General features: G+C 42.2%; 1 protein-coding gene across 1 annotated transcript in view; it reads right to left on the bottom strand.

The window, feature by feature from the left end:
• Positions 1-18076, bottom strand: part of SNX31 (sorting nexin 31) — a 69221-nt gene that overhangs the window by 36053 nt on the left and 15092 nt on the right. Inside the window, 6 exon segments of the mRNA XM_023726030.1 lie at positions 1387-1456; positions 4436-4523; positions 5722-5812; positions 9080-9190; positions 15814-15840; positions 16988-17052. Coding sequence (XP_023581798.1) covers positions 1387-1456; positions 4436-4523; positions 5722-5812; positions 9080-9190; positions 15814-15840; positions 16988-17052 — 452 coding nt within the window.

Raw genomic sequence — 18076 nt, 5'->3', positions numbered from 1 at the left:
CTGTTTGAGTCCGAATTGACTTGACGGTACAATTAGGACAATGCTGACCCTCTGCAGGGGCTTAATGCCAATGCTGTGCCAGGAACAGTTCTAGTTTCTGGGCATACAGCAGTGGATAAATCAAACTAGGAGAGAGAGACACAATAAACAAATAAATAAGAATGTAAATACATACACGTATATATATACACATACATTCTTCCTTGTTTATTATCGTTGTTGTTTATATGTTCTTGTTGTTGGGTGCCATCCAATGGATTTCGACTTATAGCAACCCCATGTAACACAGTAGAACTACCCCAGGGTTAACCTTTATGGAATGGAATTGCTAAGGAGAAGATAAAGCAGGCATGTCAGGATTTGTGTTTAGTTTGAGTGAGATGGAAAGCAGCCCTGGGAAGGTATAAATGGAGGAAGGATACAATCTGCCCCTTCCTCCTCCAGAAGAGACTGTGGGATGTTATCATGGAACTCCTTAAAAAAAATTTCCAAACCTCCCTCCCATAATTGCCAAGACAGGTCTTGGGGAGGATCAGGTCTCTAAAGAATCTTTAGTTATCTTGGTAAGAGAGGACACTGGTGGGGAGCTGCAAAGAGGGTGGGAGAACTGGGGTGGTGATGACCTGGTGGCAAATATAAAGGCAGCATCTGCACCATTTCACTGCTTAGCAGGACCTTCACCACCCTAGCCAGGAAAAGGAAAATTTATTTTTTGTGGTGGTGGGGAGGGAGGGCAGAAGGCAGGACCAACTACTTAATTTGTAGGGTCCAATACAAAATGAAAATGTGGAGCTCCTTGTTCAAAAATCATTAAGAATTTCAAGAAGGGGGCAGTAGTGCATGAAACCAAGTGCAGGGTCCTTCCTAACCAGGGGCCCTGTGTGACTGCATAGCTGTGCAGCTGTGAGGCCAGCTCAAGGGCAGGTATGCTACTTGTTGGCTCAGAGAAAAAGAAGGCTATGCTAAAACGAGATTTAGGGACCATGTGTGATTTTAAAGGAGCCCTGGTGGTGCAGTGGTTAAGTGCTTGGCTGCTAACCAAAAGGTCAGCAGTTCAAACGCACCAGCCACTCCATGGGAGAAAGATGTGGCATCCTGCTTCTGTAAAGATTACAGCCCTGGAAACCCTCTGGGGCAGTTTTACTCTGTCTTATAGGGTCACTATGAGTTGAATCAACTCATGGGCAATGGGTTTTTCTTGGGTGTGACTTTAGATTATCAAGATATCCTTTGTAGGCCTAAATGATCAAGTGCTAGCTGCAAAGTCAGAGATTGTTAAAATGAACGTAGAATTCTTAACTACTAAAAAAAAAAATTTTTTTTAATGATTGCAAACCATAATGACCTATAATATATGGCATTCTGACAGTTCTTGATTGTCCTTACCTGCAAATAGATCAAATCTACAGCCGTTCTGCAGTCCATCAGCATGGAGTCAAGGGATGGATCCATATACCTGCATAATTCAGGAGTGTTTAATTAATTCATAAGGCATGGCTCATAGGCATCACCATTTCCAGCCAGGCACACCTGGGAGTAATTGCTCTCTAAAGTGGTAGCTCTCAGCCCTAAGAGCTAAGGCCCCCTTGTTCTAACAAAGTCACGTTCTAACACTTCCCTAGCCTTCAGTATGTCCCTCTACCTCTTTTGTTTCCCATTTTCTTTATACTATAAGGCCTTGAGTATATCCCACCTGAATTTAGAGACCATCTCAAAAATACAGCTGACGCATTGAACGCTAATGACCGAAGACCAGATGACTTGTGAAATAACATCGAGGACGTCATGCATGAAAAAGCAAACAATCTGTAAAAAGACAGGAAAGAAAAGACCAAAATGGATGTCAGAAGAAACTCTGAAACTTGCTCTTGAATGTGAGTAGCTAAAGTGAATGGAAGAAATGATGAAGTAAAAGAACAGAAGATTTCAAAGGGTGGCTCAAGAAGACAAAGTAAAGTATTATAATGACATGTGAAAAGACCTGGAGATAGAAAACCAAAAGAGAAGAACATGCTTGGCAATTTTCAAGCTGAAAGACTTGAAGAAAAAATTCAAGCCTCAAGATGCAATATTGAAAGATTCTACGGGGAAAATACTAAACGATGCAGGAAGCATCAAAATAAGACAGAAGGAATACAGACTCACTATACCAAAAAGAATTGTTCAGTGTTAAACCATTTCAGGAGGTAGCATAGGATCAGGAACCAATGGTACTGAAGGAAGAGGTCCAAGCTGCACTGAAGGCATTGGCAAAACACAAGGCTTCAGGAATTGATGGAATACCAATTGAGATGTTTCAACAAAGGGATGCAGCGCTGGAAGTGCTCACTTGTCTATGCCAAGAAATTTGGAAGACAGCTACCTGGACAACTGACTGGAAGAGATCCGTATTTGTACCCATTCCAAAGAAAGGTGATCCAACAGAATGCGGAAATTATCGAACAATATCATTAATATCACACACAAGTAAAATTTTGCTGAAGATCATTCAAAAGCGGTTGCGGCAGTAAATGGACAGGGAACTTCCAGAAATTTAAGCTGGATTCAGAAAAGGATGTGGAACCAGGGATATCATTGCTGATGTCAGATGGATTATGGCTGAAAGCAGAGAATACCAGAAAGATGTTTACCTGTGTTTTATTGGACTATGCAAAGGCATTCAACTGCGTGGATCATAACAAATTATGGATAACATTGTGAAGAATGGGAATTCCAGAACACTTGACTGTGCTCATGAGGAACCTGTACGACTTCAGGCATTTGAAAAGAACAAGGGGATATGGCATGATTTAAAGTCAAGAAAGGTGTGCATCAGGGTTGTGTCCTTTCACCATACTTACTCGATCTGTATGCTGAGCAAATAATCTGAGAAGCTGGACTATATGAAGAACACGGCATCAGGATTGGAGGAAGGCTCATTAACAACCTGCAATATGTAGATGGCACAACCTTTCTTGCTGAAAGTGAAGAGGACTTGAAGCACTTACTAATGAAGATCAAAGACCACAGCATTCGGTATGGATTACACCTCAGCATAAAGAAAACAAAAATCTTCACAACTGGACCAATAAGCAACATCATGATAAACGGAGAAAAGATTGAAGTTGTTGAGGATTTCATTTTGCTAACATCCACAATCAACATCCATGGAAGCAGCAGTCAAGAAATCAAACGAAGTATTACACTGGGCAAATCTGCTGCAAAAGACCTCTCTAAAGTGTTAAAAAGCTAAGATGTCACTTTGAGGATTAAGGTACACCTGACCCAAGCCAGGTGTTTTCAATAGCCTCATATGCATGTGAAAGCTGGACAATGAATAAGGAAGACGGAAGAAGAACTGAGGCCTTTGAATTATAGTATTGGCGAAGAAGACTATATACCATGAATATAGTATAATCGAATATACCATGGACTGCCAAAAGAATGAACAAATCTGTCTTGGAAGAAGTACACCCAGAATGCTCATTAGCGACAAGGATGGCAAGACTTTGTCTCACATACTTCGGACATGTTATCAGGAGGGACCAGTCCCTGAGAATGACATCATGCTTGGTAAAGCAGAGGGTCAGCGAAAAAGAGGAAGGCCCTCAAGGAGATGGATCGACAAAGTGGCTCCAACAAGGGCTCAAGCATAACAATGACTGTGAGGATGGTGCAGGACTGGGCAGTGTTTCCTTCTGTTGTACACAGGGTCACTATGAATTGGAACCAATTCGACAGCACACAACAACAACAATAACATAAGGCCTAGTCTGGTGGCCTCTGAGAGAATAGATGCAAAGTAATAGTAATAACAATAAAAGAAAGCTTTAGGGGAATCATCTGCATCCCTGTTGACACTCAGTTCCCATTCTTGGTCACCATCTCCCAGATTCTCTTCCTCCACCCCACGTAATTCCCAGCATATTCATCTGCCCTATACCCAGGCTACCCCTATCTCTTGCCTAAACTGCTCCAGTAACCTCCTCACCAGGCCGTCTGCCTTAGTCAGGGTTTCCTCAAGCTCACTTTCTACACTCTAGTCAGAGTGATCTCTTCCTTTCAGAATCTCATAGACCTAGGAGTTGGATCCTGCTCCCTTCTAAGGCCCTTTGTGAGACCACCCTTGCTTTCATTTCCATTCCTATCTGTTAACCCCTCCTCCCTCCTGCACACTCTACATTCCTGCCATGTTTTTCTCAACTCACTCTCCCTGAAAGAGCACTCTGAATACTTTGGCTTGCTAGAGGGAACAGAAAAAGAAAAAAGCTTCAGCACGTACTTCCTTAATTGACCAGCAATGGTAAACCAGTTGCCGTTTAGGTGGTTCTGACTCATGGCAACTTTCAACTTTTTGGTCAACAGCCGAGTGAGTTAACCATTTATACCACCCACGGACTTCCAGCAATGGTGAGAAATACTCAAATGCTTACTGTCACAGTAAATACTTACTCACCACTTTCTGAGTCCAACCTTACAGTTTTCCACTTCAGAACTTTGAAGACTAACATAAGGGAGTTCAAAGTCTGCCATTTTTTTCACGACTAGAAAAGGGGAAAAGGGAGCCTTATTGGTTGAAATAGCACTAATAGTTTACATACAGAAGCTTAAAATAGGAAAATAAAACATTACTGTTATAAAAGAATAAAATAGTAAGATTCTCTTGGATTTGTACATAATTTAACTTTCTGAAGTTCATTAAAAAAAATAAACTTAATTTGATTCCCATAAAATGCCTGTGGCTTGAGTAGGGGATATTTTACAGATAAAGAAACTGAGGTCCAGAGAGCCTAGCACCTTGGCTGTACACCACAGCTCCTAGCTGTAGAACTGAGACCTAAACCCCTTGACTTCTGACTCAAAACCACCTCTCACAGCTTCTTGAGGACATATGTAAACTACTGTAAGATGACTGATACCATTTCACAACTAAAAACTTTATAATATCTAGAAAGGTACTGTGGAGCAAAGCAGGAGCTATCTGAATCATACTGCCATCTCTTACCACCTCATTATGTTGCTCTTGTTGTTGGGTGCCATCGAGTCAATTTTCAACTCATAGCAACCTCATGTGACAGAGTAGAACTGTCCTATAGGGTTTTCTAGGCTGTAATCTTTACAGGAGCAGATCTCCAGGTTTTTCTCCCACGGAGACCTTGGATGGATTTGAACAGCCAACCTTTCAGTAAACAGCCAAGCGCTTAACCATTGCACCACCAAGGTGCCTTCATCTCATTATACCTTTTCAAAAAAAGAATCTAAGAACTTATTTATATATCATTCACATCTTTTATGACAAAAAGAAATTATGCTCAGAAGGAATGTCCTGATACCTGGTGTCTAGCACTCCATTCACAAGGCACTTGTGAGGTAGCTGGTGGATATAGGGTCAGAACAGAATGGTAAACGTGCGGCAGGCATCAGGATTGGGCTTGGGGAGGCACAAGAGGAAGTGCAGTTACTGCAAAGACCTGACATCTTGCTCCTGACCGCGCTACCTCTCCGTAGTTGTCACCGCCCCATTCTCGCCCCCAGCTTGCCCAGTACAGAGGCATCCTCACCACTCCCCAGTCCTTTGACCCAGGGTGTGAGACAGAAGTAGAGACCACACACTGGGGAGCTCCCCTGAGGATGCTGGGTAACCAGGCCCCTCAGCTGTCCCCTGCATCTCCTAGGCGGAGGCTTTGCTTGCACCTGCCCACCCATCTCCTGGCTCACACGCTTTTCTTCTCTCCTTCTTACCAGAGAGCTTGCCGTCCTTGTGAAACCGAATAAGAAAAAGGCCGAAGTAGCCCAAGAGCTCCCGACACAGTACAATTTTGTGTGACGCTACCTTTAACCAGAGACAAGAAAAAGGTGAAAAAATGTTAGCCGTGCACGCTTACTAATTGTAAATACAAAATTTGACATTGCCTTTAAACATCAATAAGCAGTGTTTTAATGGCCTATTGGACACGAAAAAGCTTTTCTGAATCTGAAATGGTGTCAACTCATTTTAGAAAATTTAGAAATACAAAAGATTAGAGTGAAGAAATTAAAAATCACTCCCACCATAATGGACATGAACCAGTCTCAGTTGAGGCTAGCTGTCCTATCTCATATGTGGACTTGGACCCAAGCCTCTGATCATTTTGGTCTTTATTGTCCACTGGAGGGCAGTAGTCATTCTCCATGAACATCTGTCCTGTGATACCTGACCTGGGGCCCTCACACCAATTTACCAGATTTCAGAAAAGGAATATCAGGTGCTCCTTCCCCTCCACTTGGCTGAAGTATAAAAGTGTACAGGTTACTGCCTGGCTTTGACACCCCAGGGTCATCTCACCTTGATGTCTCCTGTGATGGTCAAATCTAATCTGTCATTGTTAGCTGCCATCGAGCCAGCTCCTGACTCACGGTGACCCCATTCACAGTGAAACAAAATGCCGCCTAGTCCTGCACCATTCTCATGATTGGCTGTGGATTGGACTGTTGTGATCCATGGGGTTTTCATCAGCTGATTTCCAGAAGTTGATTGCCAGGGCTTTCTTCCTAGTCTTAATCTGGAAGCTCCACTGAAACCTATTCAGCATCATAGCAACACACAAGCTTCCACTGACAGAAAAGTGGTGGCTGTGCATGTGGTGCACTGGCCGGGAATTGAACCTGGGTATCCCACACTGAAGATGAGAATTCTGCCACAGAACGACCAACAACCTCAAGTTTAATTTACTATGATGTTTTCTCTGGGAAAAAACTCAAATCCCAGGCATGGGCTGCCCTCACTTCACATTCTCCTCTGACTTTTACATCAAAGAGCCTTCATTTTTACACCAATGGCTTCATTTTTACCAAAAGGCCATCAAGCTGTAATGCCCTGGTTTACACCTTCCTTTAACAAAAACTTTCCATGTTGTGGTAAACAAACCATCTCCGTCCCCATCAGCCCCAGCCCCTCTTTAGGGCTCTTAGATGATTTTTTTGCACTCTGGGTCTTAATTCTCTAAATCACCTCTGCAGCATGGGAAGATTTGCTTCTTTTTTATTGTGGTAAAATATATATAACAAAAAATTTGCCATTTTTAACCATTTTTAAATGCACAATTCAGTGACATTAATTATATTCACCACGTTGTGCAAACATCACCACTATCTATTTCCAAAAGTTTTTCCTCACCTCAAACAGAAACTCAGTACCCCTTCAGAAATAACTCCCCACCCTTGTCTCTCCCCCCAGCCCCTGGTGACCACTAATATACTTTTGTCTCTACGCATTTGCCTATTCCAGATATTTCATGTAAGTGGGGTGAATTCACTTGTACAGCTCTGTATGTGAACTGATGCTCTAACCACGAATCCAAGTTCTCTAGGTGGCAATTGTACAAACACCAGGCGCAAAGAGGATACTTTTCTTGTCAGAGGTCTGCAAATTTCCTTGTGAGATCGTCTTACTAGGTGGATGGTATGAGTGGGTGTTCTCAGTATAGCTTTGAAAATAAAGAATAGCCTAGAAATATTTTCACAACTTTTACTCCATGTTCATTCCCACCTTCCGTCTTTCTCCCTTACTCTTCTCCCCATAGCCTTGCAAAAAAACCAAAGCAGGCTCTTCTGCGGATTGGAGATGCTGTCCGGGTAAGTGTGTACTGGTATGTTACAGCACAGTTGTTGCTGCTGTGTGCCACTGAGTCGATTCCGACCCATAGGGACCATATATGACAGAGTAGAACTGCCCCCATAGGGCCTCCTAGGCTATAATCTTTACGGGAGTAGATTGCCAAGTCTTTTCTCCCATGGAGCAGCTGGTGGGTTCAAACCACAGACCTTTCAGTTAGCAGCTGAGCTCTTAAGCATTGTACCACCAGAGCTCCTTAATAGCACAGTAAAGACATCTTTTTCCTAAAGCAAATATGACACATGCCCACTCAAATTAAATTTCTCTCTTCTGTGACTCATTTAGTGAAAACAGCAAGCTTACTTGCCAAGGTAAATAGAGATTAGTGGGGGAAAAAGAGAATGGAGAAACGTTTTATAATTTATAAAGATCTAAATACAAACACCTTCTTTTGAGAGGAGTGAGCACTGGCAAAAAGAGACACAACAATATTGTCTCTCTCCGCAAATGTTAACGTAGTTTCAAAACACAAACATCACCAATAAAACTACATGAGCACTAGTGTATAAAAAATGAAGAAGAGATTTAAGCTTGTTATTCATCCTTAAAGAGTCCATTAAAAAGTATAAGGTAGGACAGGGTGGGGCAGAGAGGGAGAAGCAAAGGTCAGATATCATGACCCGCGCACGAGAACCTTCTTTCCTTCGAAAGGTCCTAGAAACTTTCCGACTTCCTCTTGTTTATAATTTTTTATTCCCACTCGTATGTTTCTCTGAGGGATTAGAACTAGAACCCTCCAAAGGAAAAAGGCCTGGGAGCTGGCCTTTGGGAGCAGTACGTGGGTGTGAGAAGACAGCGTCCCCTCTGCAGCCGGAGGCAAGCCCAGGGAGGCAGAGCTGGTAACAGCCAAATCTGAAGGGGAAGATGCTTTCTGGGTCTCATCCTTGGAGTTCTCAAAGAACTGATTAAAATTGAGGTCTGGTCCTCTGGACCCTGTGGACAGAACTAGACTAACTGGAATGTGGTTTCAGGGGCTCTTCCTGTAGGGGAAGAGGGACAACTCTTTCAGCTTTCAAGAAAGGCTCGTCATTTTCTTCTAGAACCTGTCACCAACCTACCTCGGTATGGCCTGTTTCAGACTCAGCTGGACTCCACCCTCCTTCCTGCTCCCAACCACAGCGCATCCCATAAGAAAATATTTTGCATATTTTCAGGGCACATGCCTGGCTGAGTTTCAGGGAAGTAACAATAGCTTTTGAAAAGACCTAAGAAACCTCCAAAACACTGATGCCCACAGGGAGAATAAAACCAAAGAGGTCCTGGAGGATTGACTGTATCCCAGATTCCTTGGTTGGTCTCCCAGAAAATCCTGGCATCTCTAGACAAGTCATCTAGAGACTAAAATGATAGGCAGGAGGCATGTGGAAGGTAATCATGTCCTAGAGTCTCTGCTTTTGAACAGAATTATTCCTAAATTCCGTTCTGGAGCTGGCATTTAAATTTTACCTCTAGGACTCTTTCAGCAGTATCTGATGTTACAATTTCTATTTTAATGCTCTTTCCATCAGGCAGAAATATATCCAGAGAGGTGCTCTTGGCGGTGATGTTAAACGTGCTCTGTAAGCAAAAGGAAAGCAAAATAAGCTTCCATACTTCATGGAGTGAGCAGTCAGTAGTTTTCTCTCCCTGGTGCTCTTCAGGCACTAGAGGACCCAAAGGTACCAAGAGGCAGGTGCAGAGATTTGGGAGGGGGGTTCTCTTAGGGGATAGGATGTAGGTAAGGAGAGGTGTAGAGAGGGACCAAATCAAAGCAATGACACGAAGCTTGAATAATTTCCAAATAAACAGGGAATCCATTTTAGGAAAAAAAAAGGCATTTGATAAAATCGTTTACATGACGCTTGGTAGTCTCAGAATTAATTACTTTTCCTAGTTTTGAACATTCCCAAGCACCCTCAAAAGTCCATGAAATGCAGTAATTTACGATTTTGCTACAGCAAAAATCTGAGTTGCACAAATGACAAGGCCAGTGTGGGGAAGCAAGTCGCTATCTAGCAAGAGAGAGCCCAGCTGAGGACCTGCCACAGCTCTTCTCATGAGTAAGCACTCTGTGAGGGAAGAAAGGACATATGTTATAGGCAGCTGCAAACTTGAGAACCTGTGAAGTTCTTGGGATGGAGTGTTTTAGAATGTCATGGATACCCTTGAGACACTATAAAGCTATCAGAGTTTAGGAAAGCATGAGGCTGAAGTTAATGCTACAGTTACCATAAACCTGTTGCTATCAAGTTGATTCAGACTGATAGCAACCCTATAGGACAGAGTAGAACTGCCCCTAGGTTTCCAAGGCTGTAATTTTTATGAAAGCAGACTGCCACATCTTTCTCCGGTAGAGCAGCTGGTGGGTTCAAACTGCCAACCTACCAGTTAGCAACCAAGTGCTTAACCACTGTGCTGCGCCACCAGGGCTCCTTACAGTTACCATAAAGAGTGGGATTCCAAGAGGAGGCAAGGCCTAGAGAGACCAATGGCTGTCCAGACAGAGCCTCACAGGGTGGCAGCATCAGGGTGGACTTTTCTCAGCACCTCCCGAATATGATCCTGTCAATTCAGAGGCTGATTCACAGTTTTTCTCATGCCAGGTACCACAAGAGAATTAAACCCTAATGCCCCAAGGCATCCATTGTGTGTAACAAATTAACTTCTTTCCTAGGCGTTTAGAATGGTACTAGTCATGTATCATCCCTGGGAGAATTGAGATGAGTCACTTGTACCATTTTCTGTGTTCTGAGACTATATAAACCAGAATACCAGTAAATTACAGTGGGAGTAGGAGGCGACGATCTCTTTTAGTGACTAGATTATTCACATCCAACCACGCAACCTCCTCCTTGGTATCAGGTTGAAGGAGGGGAGATTCAAACAACCAATGAGAAAATGGTTTGAGGATCATGGAATTGGTGCTCAGGTAAGCTGACCAGGTGAGATCCTTTCCCCTCAACAGACAACACCTCCCCTTTCCTCAGGCCTACTGACCTCACCTCTGCCATTCACAGACACCACAGATTAGTTGTCATAAGGCTTTGTGGGAAGCCAGGGGGATCTGAGAACTCAGTCACATTGCTCGAGGCAAGGCAGGGTCTATCTCAAAAGCCTGATCACATTAGTGACAGATTTATTTTTCCTGATTGTATCATCAAAGGGCAACCTTTTACTTTAAATTTTAACTTCCATCCTCACATACTTAAAATTACTAAGTTTCTATGATTCTGAACCTAAGTATTTCAGAAAAGAAATCTACTTCTTTCCAAATTCAAAGGGTCGGTCCAAGAAAGCAACATATCCTTACATATTATAACTATATATATGAGCAACTTGTATATATAGCGTATCATTAGGAATAAATGTAAGATTCATGTATTCATAACATACAAATATAATGTTAGAACACAGCACTGATAATTGTGCTCTGTTCTGCTTCACATACAATAGCTCATTTAATTCTCATAACAACCTCATTTTTCAGATGAAGTAAAGGTTCACAGAGGTTAAATAATTTGCCAGGGACACACTGCTAGTTGGTGGCAGAGGCAGGACTCAAGATCAGCTCTGCATGACTCTAGGGTCTAGGGTCTGGGCTCGAAATAGGGTGAACTTATCTCCCGGCTGGCCCAGGAGATTCTAGAATCAGTCTGTCATCTCAGCATAGTAATTATAGCATTCCTTTCACTCTCAACAGTGTCCTGGTTTGGCTGATAAATATTATAGCCATCCTAACGCTCAGCTGCCATGTTATGGTGCCTCCCGCCACGTACAATAAGTTTCTGTCTGTGTGATGTGAATTTGCTACTTCCTCGATCACTGTGTTTGTAACTTTTCAAAGAGTTCGATAGCTTCTCAGTGTCACTACTAGCCTCTGGATCAGCAAATGCTGAACCACCTACCAGGTGTTCCCTTCAAATACCCAGTGCTGGAATAATCCACCTCTCAGCATCTGTTGAGAACCACTTGAAACCCTTCAACAGAATGCCAGAGCCACTTGTCTCCCTTCTCCACAGCGCAGGCTCTGAGCTTCCTACATACCTCAGGCGACACTCTCTTTATGCCTTCACTTCTACCTTACAGCATTCCAGTGGAGTTTTGAATGAGATCCCTCATTCCCCTGCAGCGCTTCCCAGGCCCCACATTTGGCGGAAATACGGCCAAATGTGTTGTGTACCATCAAGTTGATTCAGACTCATAGTAACCCTAGACGAGAGAGTAGAACTGCCTCATATGGTTTTCTCGGTTATAATCTTTACAGAAGCAGACTGCCACATCTTTTTCCCATGGAGTGGATGGTGGGTGTCATGGATTGAATTGTGTCCCCCCAAAATATCTGTCAACTTGGCTAGGTCATGATTCCCAGTAGTATATGACTGTCTACCATTTTATCATCTGATGTGATTTCCCTATGTGTTGTAAATGCTATGATATGATGCAATAAGATGGATTAGTGGCAGTCATATTGATGAGGTCTACAAGATTAGATAGTGTCTTGATCCAATCTCTTTTGAGATATAAAAGAGAGAAGCGAGCAGAGAGACATGGGAACTCATACTACCAAGAAAGCAGTGCCAGGAGCAGAGTGCATCCTTTGGACCTGAGGTTGCTGTGCAGAGAAGCTCCTAGACCAAGGGAAGATTGATGACATGGACCTTCCTCAAGAGCAGAGAGAGAAAGAATTCCCTTAGAGCTGATGCCCTGAACTTTGACTTGTAGTCTACTGGACTGTGAGAGAATAAACTTCTCTTTGTTAAAGCCATCCACTTGTGGTACTTCTGTTATAGCAGCACTTAGATGACTAAGACAGTGGGTTCAAACATCAGACGTTTTGGTTAGCAGCCAAGGGCTTAACCATTGTGCCATCACGGCTCCTGAGATACAGGTAGTCAGGGGTAAGGGGCTGCCCAAGAACGACTATTCTGAATAATCCCTTTCTAGACACAACTTAGTTAGGTCATAGGTTCTTAAAGTTTTTTGGCCTGAACTCACAAACACCTTTTGGGGTGAGGGGGACCTCACAAAATGAATGGAAAGAATGGCATTGCTTTTTGATAAGATTCCAAAGGAAAGCCTAGCATTCGTTACCTGACTGCAAACTATTGCAGACCAGTAACTGTCTAAACTATATAAATGCAGGATAAGGGTGATAGGTGTACAATATGATGAATGTAATCAATGTGCCTGAATTGTACACGTAAAAAATGTTGAGTTGGCAAATATTTTGTTATACATAATATTTTACCACAATAAACCAATTGAAAAACTATAGGGGACAAAAATAGCCCCTGAAGTCTTCTTTAAACCAAACAATAGTTTAGCTCAATTAGTAAAGAATGTCTGCCTTGAGCATTGTACTCTTTTAAAGAACCATCTATATGGGATCAAATTGACAACAGCAACTTGAAAGGGTAGACAGGAAACTTAGGGGGTAGTGAGATTATGTTAATGGGGGTGGAACAATTTGGAAAAGGAGGTGAGAATGCACAATTTGAAGAATGTAATCAATGTCACTGGATTGTACATGTAGAAATTGTTGAATTGGTGTATGTTCTGCTATGGATATTTTCAACAATAATAACAACAAAATAAAATAAATCATTTTAAAAATATAAAGTAAACCCTTAAAAAAGTATAGAGGGAAAAATATAAATGCATATGTTTCTTTATTAAATTCTTCTGCAAAAGAAAAGTGAGGAAGCAGATGGATTGGTAGAGTGAGTCAGATTATAGATGGTCCTGAAATCAGAGACTGAAGGTTGTATTAAAAAAGCAAAAGGGAGCCATGGTGAGTCTGGGTCAGGAAAACGGAAAGATGGAAATGGAGTTATAGGGAGATTTGTGTGGCAGTGTGGTGTAAAATGGACTGGAAGACACATTGGAGGATGTGAGAGACCTGAAAGAGAAGTTGGTTGCAGCCATCCACCCTCGAGGTGCTGCAGGACTGGACTAGACCATGGTGATTGAGAAGAGCACAAGCCACAAAGCTGACTGCCTGGATTCCAAGCATAGCTCCACCACTTGCTGCATATGACCTTGTATAAACCTGGGCAAGCTACTTCTCCTCTTTATTCCTCATTCCATCAGCTCTAAAATAAGGACAGTAATAGTACCTACCTCTTAGGATTGTGGTGAGGAGTCAAGGAGGTAACATACCTGGAATTTAGAACAGCACTCATGGCCAAAATTCAAATGGTAGCTTACTTGTTTAGCAGTAGGGATAAGGAGGAAGTAACTTAACTTTGATTTGACTTAGTGGCTACAGGTAAGAAATAAAGTCAAAAGAGATTCAAAGATGTTGTCACCACTCAAATCCAATCTAATACTGAGTTTGCTATATTTTACATCTTAAACTATCTCTTGAATCCACCCACATCTCTCCATCTCCACCTCCAGCGCCTTAGACCCAACTAACATCTCCTCTCCCCTAGACTTCTACAATCGCCTCCCTACCGGTCTCCTTGCTTCCATTCTTCCCTCCTACAAAGTATGCTCCACACAGCGGCCAAAGAAATATTTTTAAGATGTAAACTTAAAAATGTCCCTCTCTTGCTTATAACCCCTCCAGTGTCTTTACACTGTCCTTGGACAAGGAATGAAATTCTTCTTTTGGCCTCCAAGCCCTGCATAATCTGCCCTTCCCGCCATTTCCAGCCTCATCGTGGTACTCCTCCTCCACCCCGTCTCCATGGTCTCAGCATTCCAGCCACACTGGCCACCACTCAGGTCGACAGAGGTCAGAGGCTCCGTAGTCTTGCCCCTCAGTCATCTCACCTGCTGCCATTGTGTCCTCAGCACCAAGTATGTGCCCTAGTAATCAGCAAACATTCAGAAAATACTTACTGAATAAATGATGCCGAGATTTCTATAGCAGGAGACTGGGAAAATGGCTGCATCACTGATTAAAATGGGATTATTGTAAGGGAGAGCTGGGGTGAAGGAGGAAAGGTGAAGCGCTGCCTCTCTTCCTATACCCTCTCCTTAGAGAATGTGCTCCATCCATAGCCCCAAGAAATGGCAGTCCTATGAATTGCTACCCCCACACCCCTGGACACAGCTAGCTAGAGGAGGGGAGGACATCTGACCCAAACTGGGCCAATGAGATTCTCTGGTCTAGATATTTAAAATTAAGGCACGGAGAGACAGGTAATACTGTAATTTCAGGAGTTCCCAAACCTGGCCACAGAGCACAATCACCTGGGAAGCTTGCTTGCTTAGACAGATAGATAGATAAAATGCAGCTGGTAGCATAAGACAGTTATATAAGGTTATAAAGGTAAGGTACTAAGAAAACTAAAATCAGATAAAAATCCTTCAAATTATCGAAAGAAAAAAAAAGACACACAAATCAAAGCTCCAAAGCATTTTTTTAAAAAGCATTAAGAACAAAAACCACAAGGTGCAAAATAGGTGATATAACCAAGAACAAACTTATGTCTGTGTCTTGATATAGAATAATCTGCAAGATGTCAGTTTTAAAAAACAAGGTAAAGCAAGTGTGTAGAGTATGTGCTTCTTTGTTAAGCAAAAAGGATATGATCTGGAGCCCAGATCTTGGCTCCTAATACCATTCTCCAGTAAAATGAAGCAAAGCTCTTGTGAGAAACAGCTGATTCTAGGACTGTTTCTAGGGCAGGAAATATACAAGATGAGCCTGGAGCAGAAAGTTAAAAAAGAAAAAATACTCCAAAAACAAAAGCAAAACAAAACACACTGATGAGTGTGTGTCAAAGGGACACAAGAACCAAATTAGAGTTCCCAATGCACAAAGCTGAAACAATTTGAACAGCAAAATTAATAAAGGAGGGTAATATAAATTCCCACTCCTTAATTGTGGGCTGCATATAGTGACTTCCTTCCAAAGAGTACAGTATGGAAAGGAGGGAAAAAAGAGTAACTTGACAACTTGCCAACACGCACTCAGCCAGGTGATCAAGGTCATCATTAGCAGTGATAATCATGTGGCTACTATGCACTTGATATGATGTGATGGAAATGGCACTTTACCTCTGTGGTTTTCCGCATCAAAATCCATAACACCAGTCTAATCATGAGAAAAACATTAGATAAATTCCAGTAGAGGTGTAACCTACAAAATACCTGACCGGTACTCCTCAAAACTGTCAAGATCATCAAAAACAAGGAAAGTCTGAGAAACTGTCACAGCCAAGAAGAGACTAAGGAGACTTGACAATTACTTGTAACGAGGTATCCTGGATGGGATCCTGGTACAGAAAAAGACATAAGGCACCAGTAAGGAAATCTGAATTAAGTAGGGGCTTTAATTAATAATAATGTATCAATAAAACAAGCAAACAAACAAAAAACCCAGTTGCCATAGATTCTGACTCATGGTTACCCCACGTGCTGTTTGAATTTGACTACCACCAACATCACCACCACACAAGGAACTTTTCAAAGAAAAAAGAACGTATATAGTTTTAAACCATCAAGTATATGTAAAAATATGAACCAATACACAATGGGAGGTGGTGGGGACAGGTCTCAGGGTGGTCTGCCAGTACACGTGAACCACTGTATGAAGGAAATGTTGCTTATGGAACAACATGGCTCTAGTTTTTGCAAATCTGATCAAGGTATCATTCCTCCCCTAGATAGGGATCAAGTTCAATAACAGCATATTATTGTACAACTGCAATCCTTTCAGAGCTTTCCATTCAGTCAAGCACATGCACGCAGGCATAAAAATGGTCCCATGTGTACAATTAGAATAAGAGATGTGCTAAACAAATGCCCCTAGTGAAGTTTCAGCCTCTAGGCGCCCAGTGGCCAGCAACTCTTTAGATTGATAAAGGAAATGGAGTTGCGGTGCCTCAAGCGATTCAGGCTGAATTTTCTCCATAACCCATTACAGTAAAGCTAAGAGCAGAGAATATACAAGTAGTAGCTAGCATGGCCCACTGTTCTGATGTCTTTACCTTGGTACACTTGGAAATTTTAGCTACAAAACTAGGGTCACGCACATGTCATGGGATCCCTTAGCAATAAAAGTTGTAGTTCTTTTTCCACACTCTAAGGCTGTCTTCCTCATGGCCGGTTTTGAAACGTACAATGCTTAGGCTACAGAAAAAGTAACTTCTTAATTAAAATGAGCCAACGGTCAAGTGAAACAACTTTATTTTCCATCTAGAATCTAAATCTCCAAAAGAACAAAATAGAAACTATTGACCCTCTGATCTACTCCAAATGAATGTATTTCACCCAAGAGTCCCGGCTCTGTGTGGATGAAGGCCAGAAACACACGCATGTGCGCGCGCACACACACACACAGACACACACGTACACGCGTGGTTAAATAACAGACGTGTTCTGAAGAGAAATAATGGCCTCATTAAAGAACAGCAAGCTTACCAGCTGTAACTGTTTTAAAAAATCAACGAAGACATCACTTCTCAACACGTTTGGGTCCATGGTTACTGAAAAATATGGACAGCAAAATGAATTAGCAGGGGGCTGGGCCGGGCCTTCTTTATCAAATTGCTCTGTTCCCCAGGGGTTCTCCATGCCTTGCTAGGGTTCTGTTGCCTCCTTGAAGGAGGTAGAGCTGGTAGCTTTCATAGACACAGAAATCCACAAAGCTTGCCTCCTCCAGGCAGCCTTGACAACACGTGAACCCACGACACCAATCCAGGGTGACTGTGTTCACAGAAATCTCACTTCATTCATGTTTAGTGCTCCATGTCCATCTCACTTCCCTTCCAGGATGATAATGAAATTAATATGAAGCAGCAAAAATATCTTAAAACTTGGATCTGGACTCCCAGTTTAGCAAGACAATTGGTAATTTGAAAATTTTAAATTTTGAGAGGACCTCTTTTAATGCCAAAAGCTCTTGAGGTTACAAAAGAAATGGTTATAAGACAGAGAAATTTAAGGTATTTTATTTAGCAAGATATTCTACTGAAAAAGTATATTTTCCCCCTTAGTTTTAAAGCTCCAGACACCAATACCCAGGTCCTGCGGCCAAAGCAGAATGAGGAGACATTCCACCTGAGAACTCCAAACACACGGATGCAGCTGGCTGGCTTCCCTGTTTATAATCTCCCTTCCCACAATCCTCTCCTCCTGGACCCTGAATTTTAGCTAAACTTATACACTTACCAAATCCGTGTTAAATTTCCTTCCTACCCTCACCCCTTTGGTTGTTGTTTTACTGATTTCATCAAATAACCTCCAACAGTATTCAAATCTAGCACTGACTGATTAATTTCAGGTTGCTCCTTTCCCAAGTAGTGCTATGTTTTCCAAAATAAGGTAAGTGAGTCTCCGTAACATGAAAGGCTTTTTATAAAAGGCATTCCCTCCTTCCTGAGGGGGAGTCTCAGGGGAAAATAAACAAGCCGGTGCCTAATTTCCTAGCATCTATGTGGTATTTATGCAAAATAAGCTTAGAATCATTAACATGGATTCTTGGGGATGGGAAAAGCTGTTGAAAAAGTA

Source organism: Trichechus manatus, unplaced genomic scaffold, assembly GCF_000243295.1.
Source record: "Trichechus manatus latirostris isolate Lorelei unplaced genomic scaffold, TriManLat1.0 scaffold00009, whole genome shotgun sequence".
Taxonomy (NCBI): domain Eukaryota; kingdom Metazoa; phylum Chordata; class Mammalia; order Sirenia; family Trichechidae; genus Trichechus; species Trichechus manatus.
The sequence above is the reverse complement of the archived record's forward strand: the minus strand, read 5'-3'. Positions and strand labels throughout refer to the sequence as shown.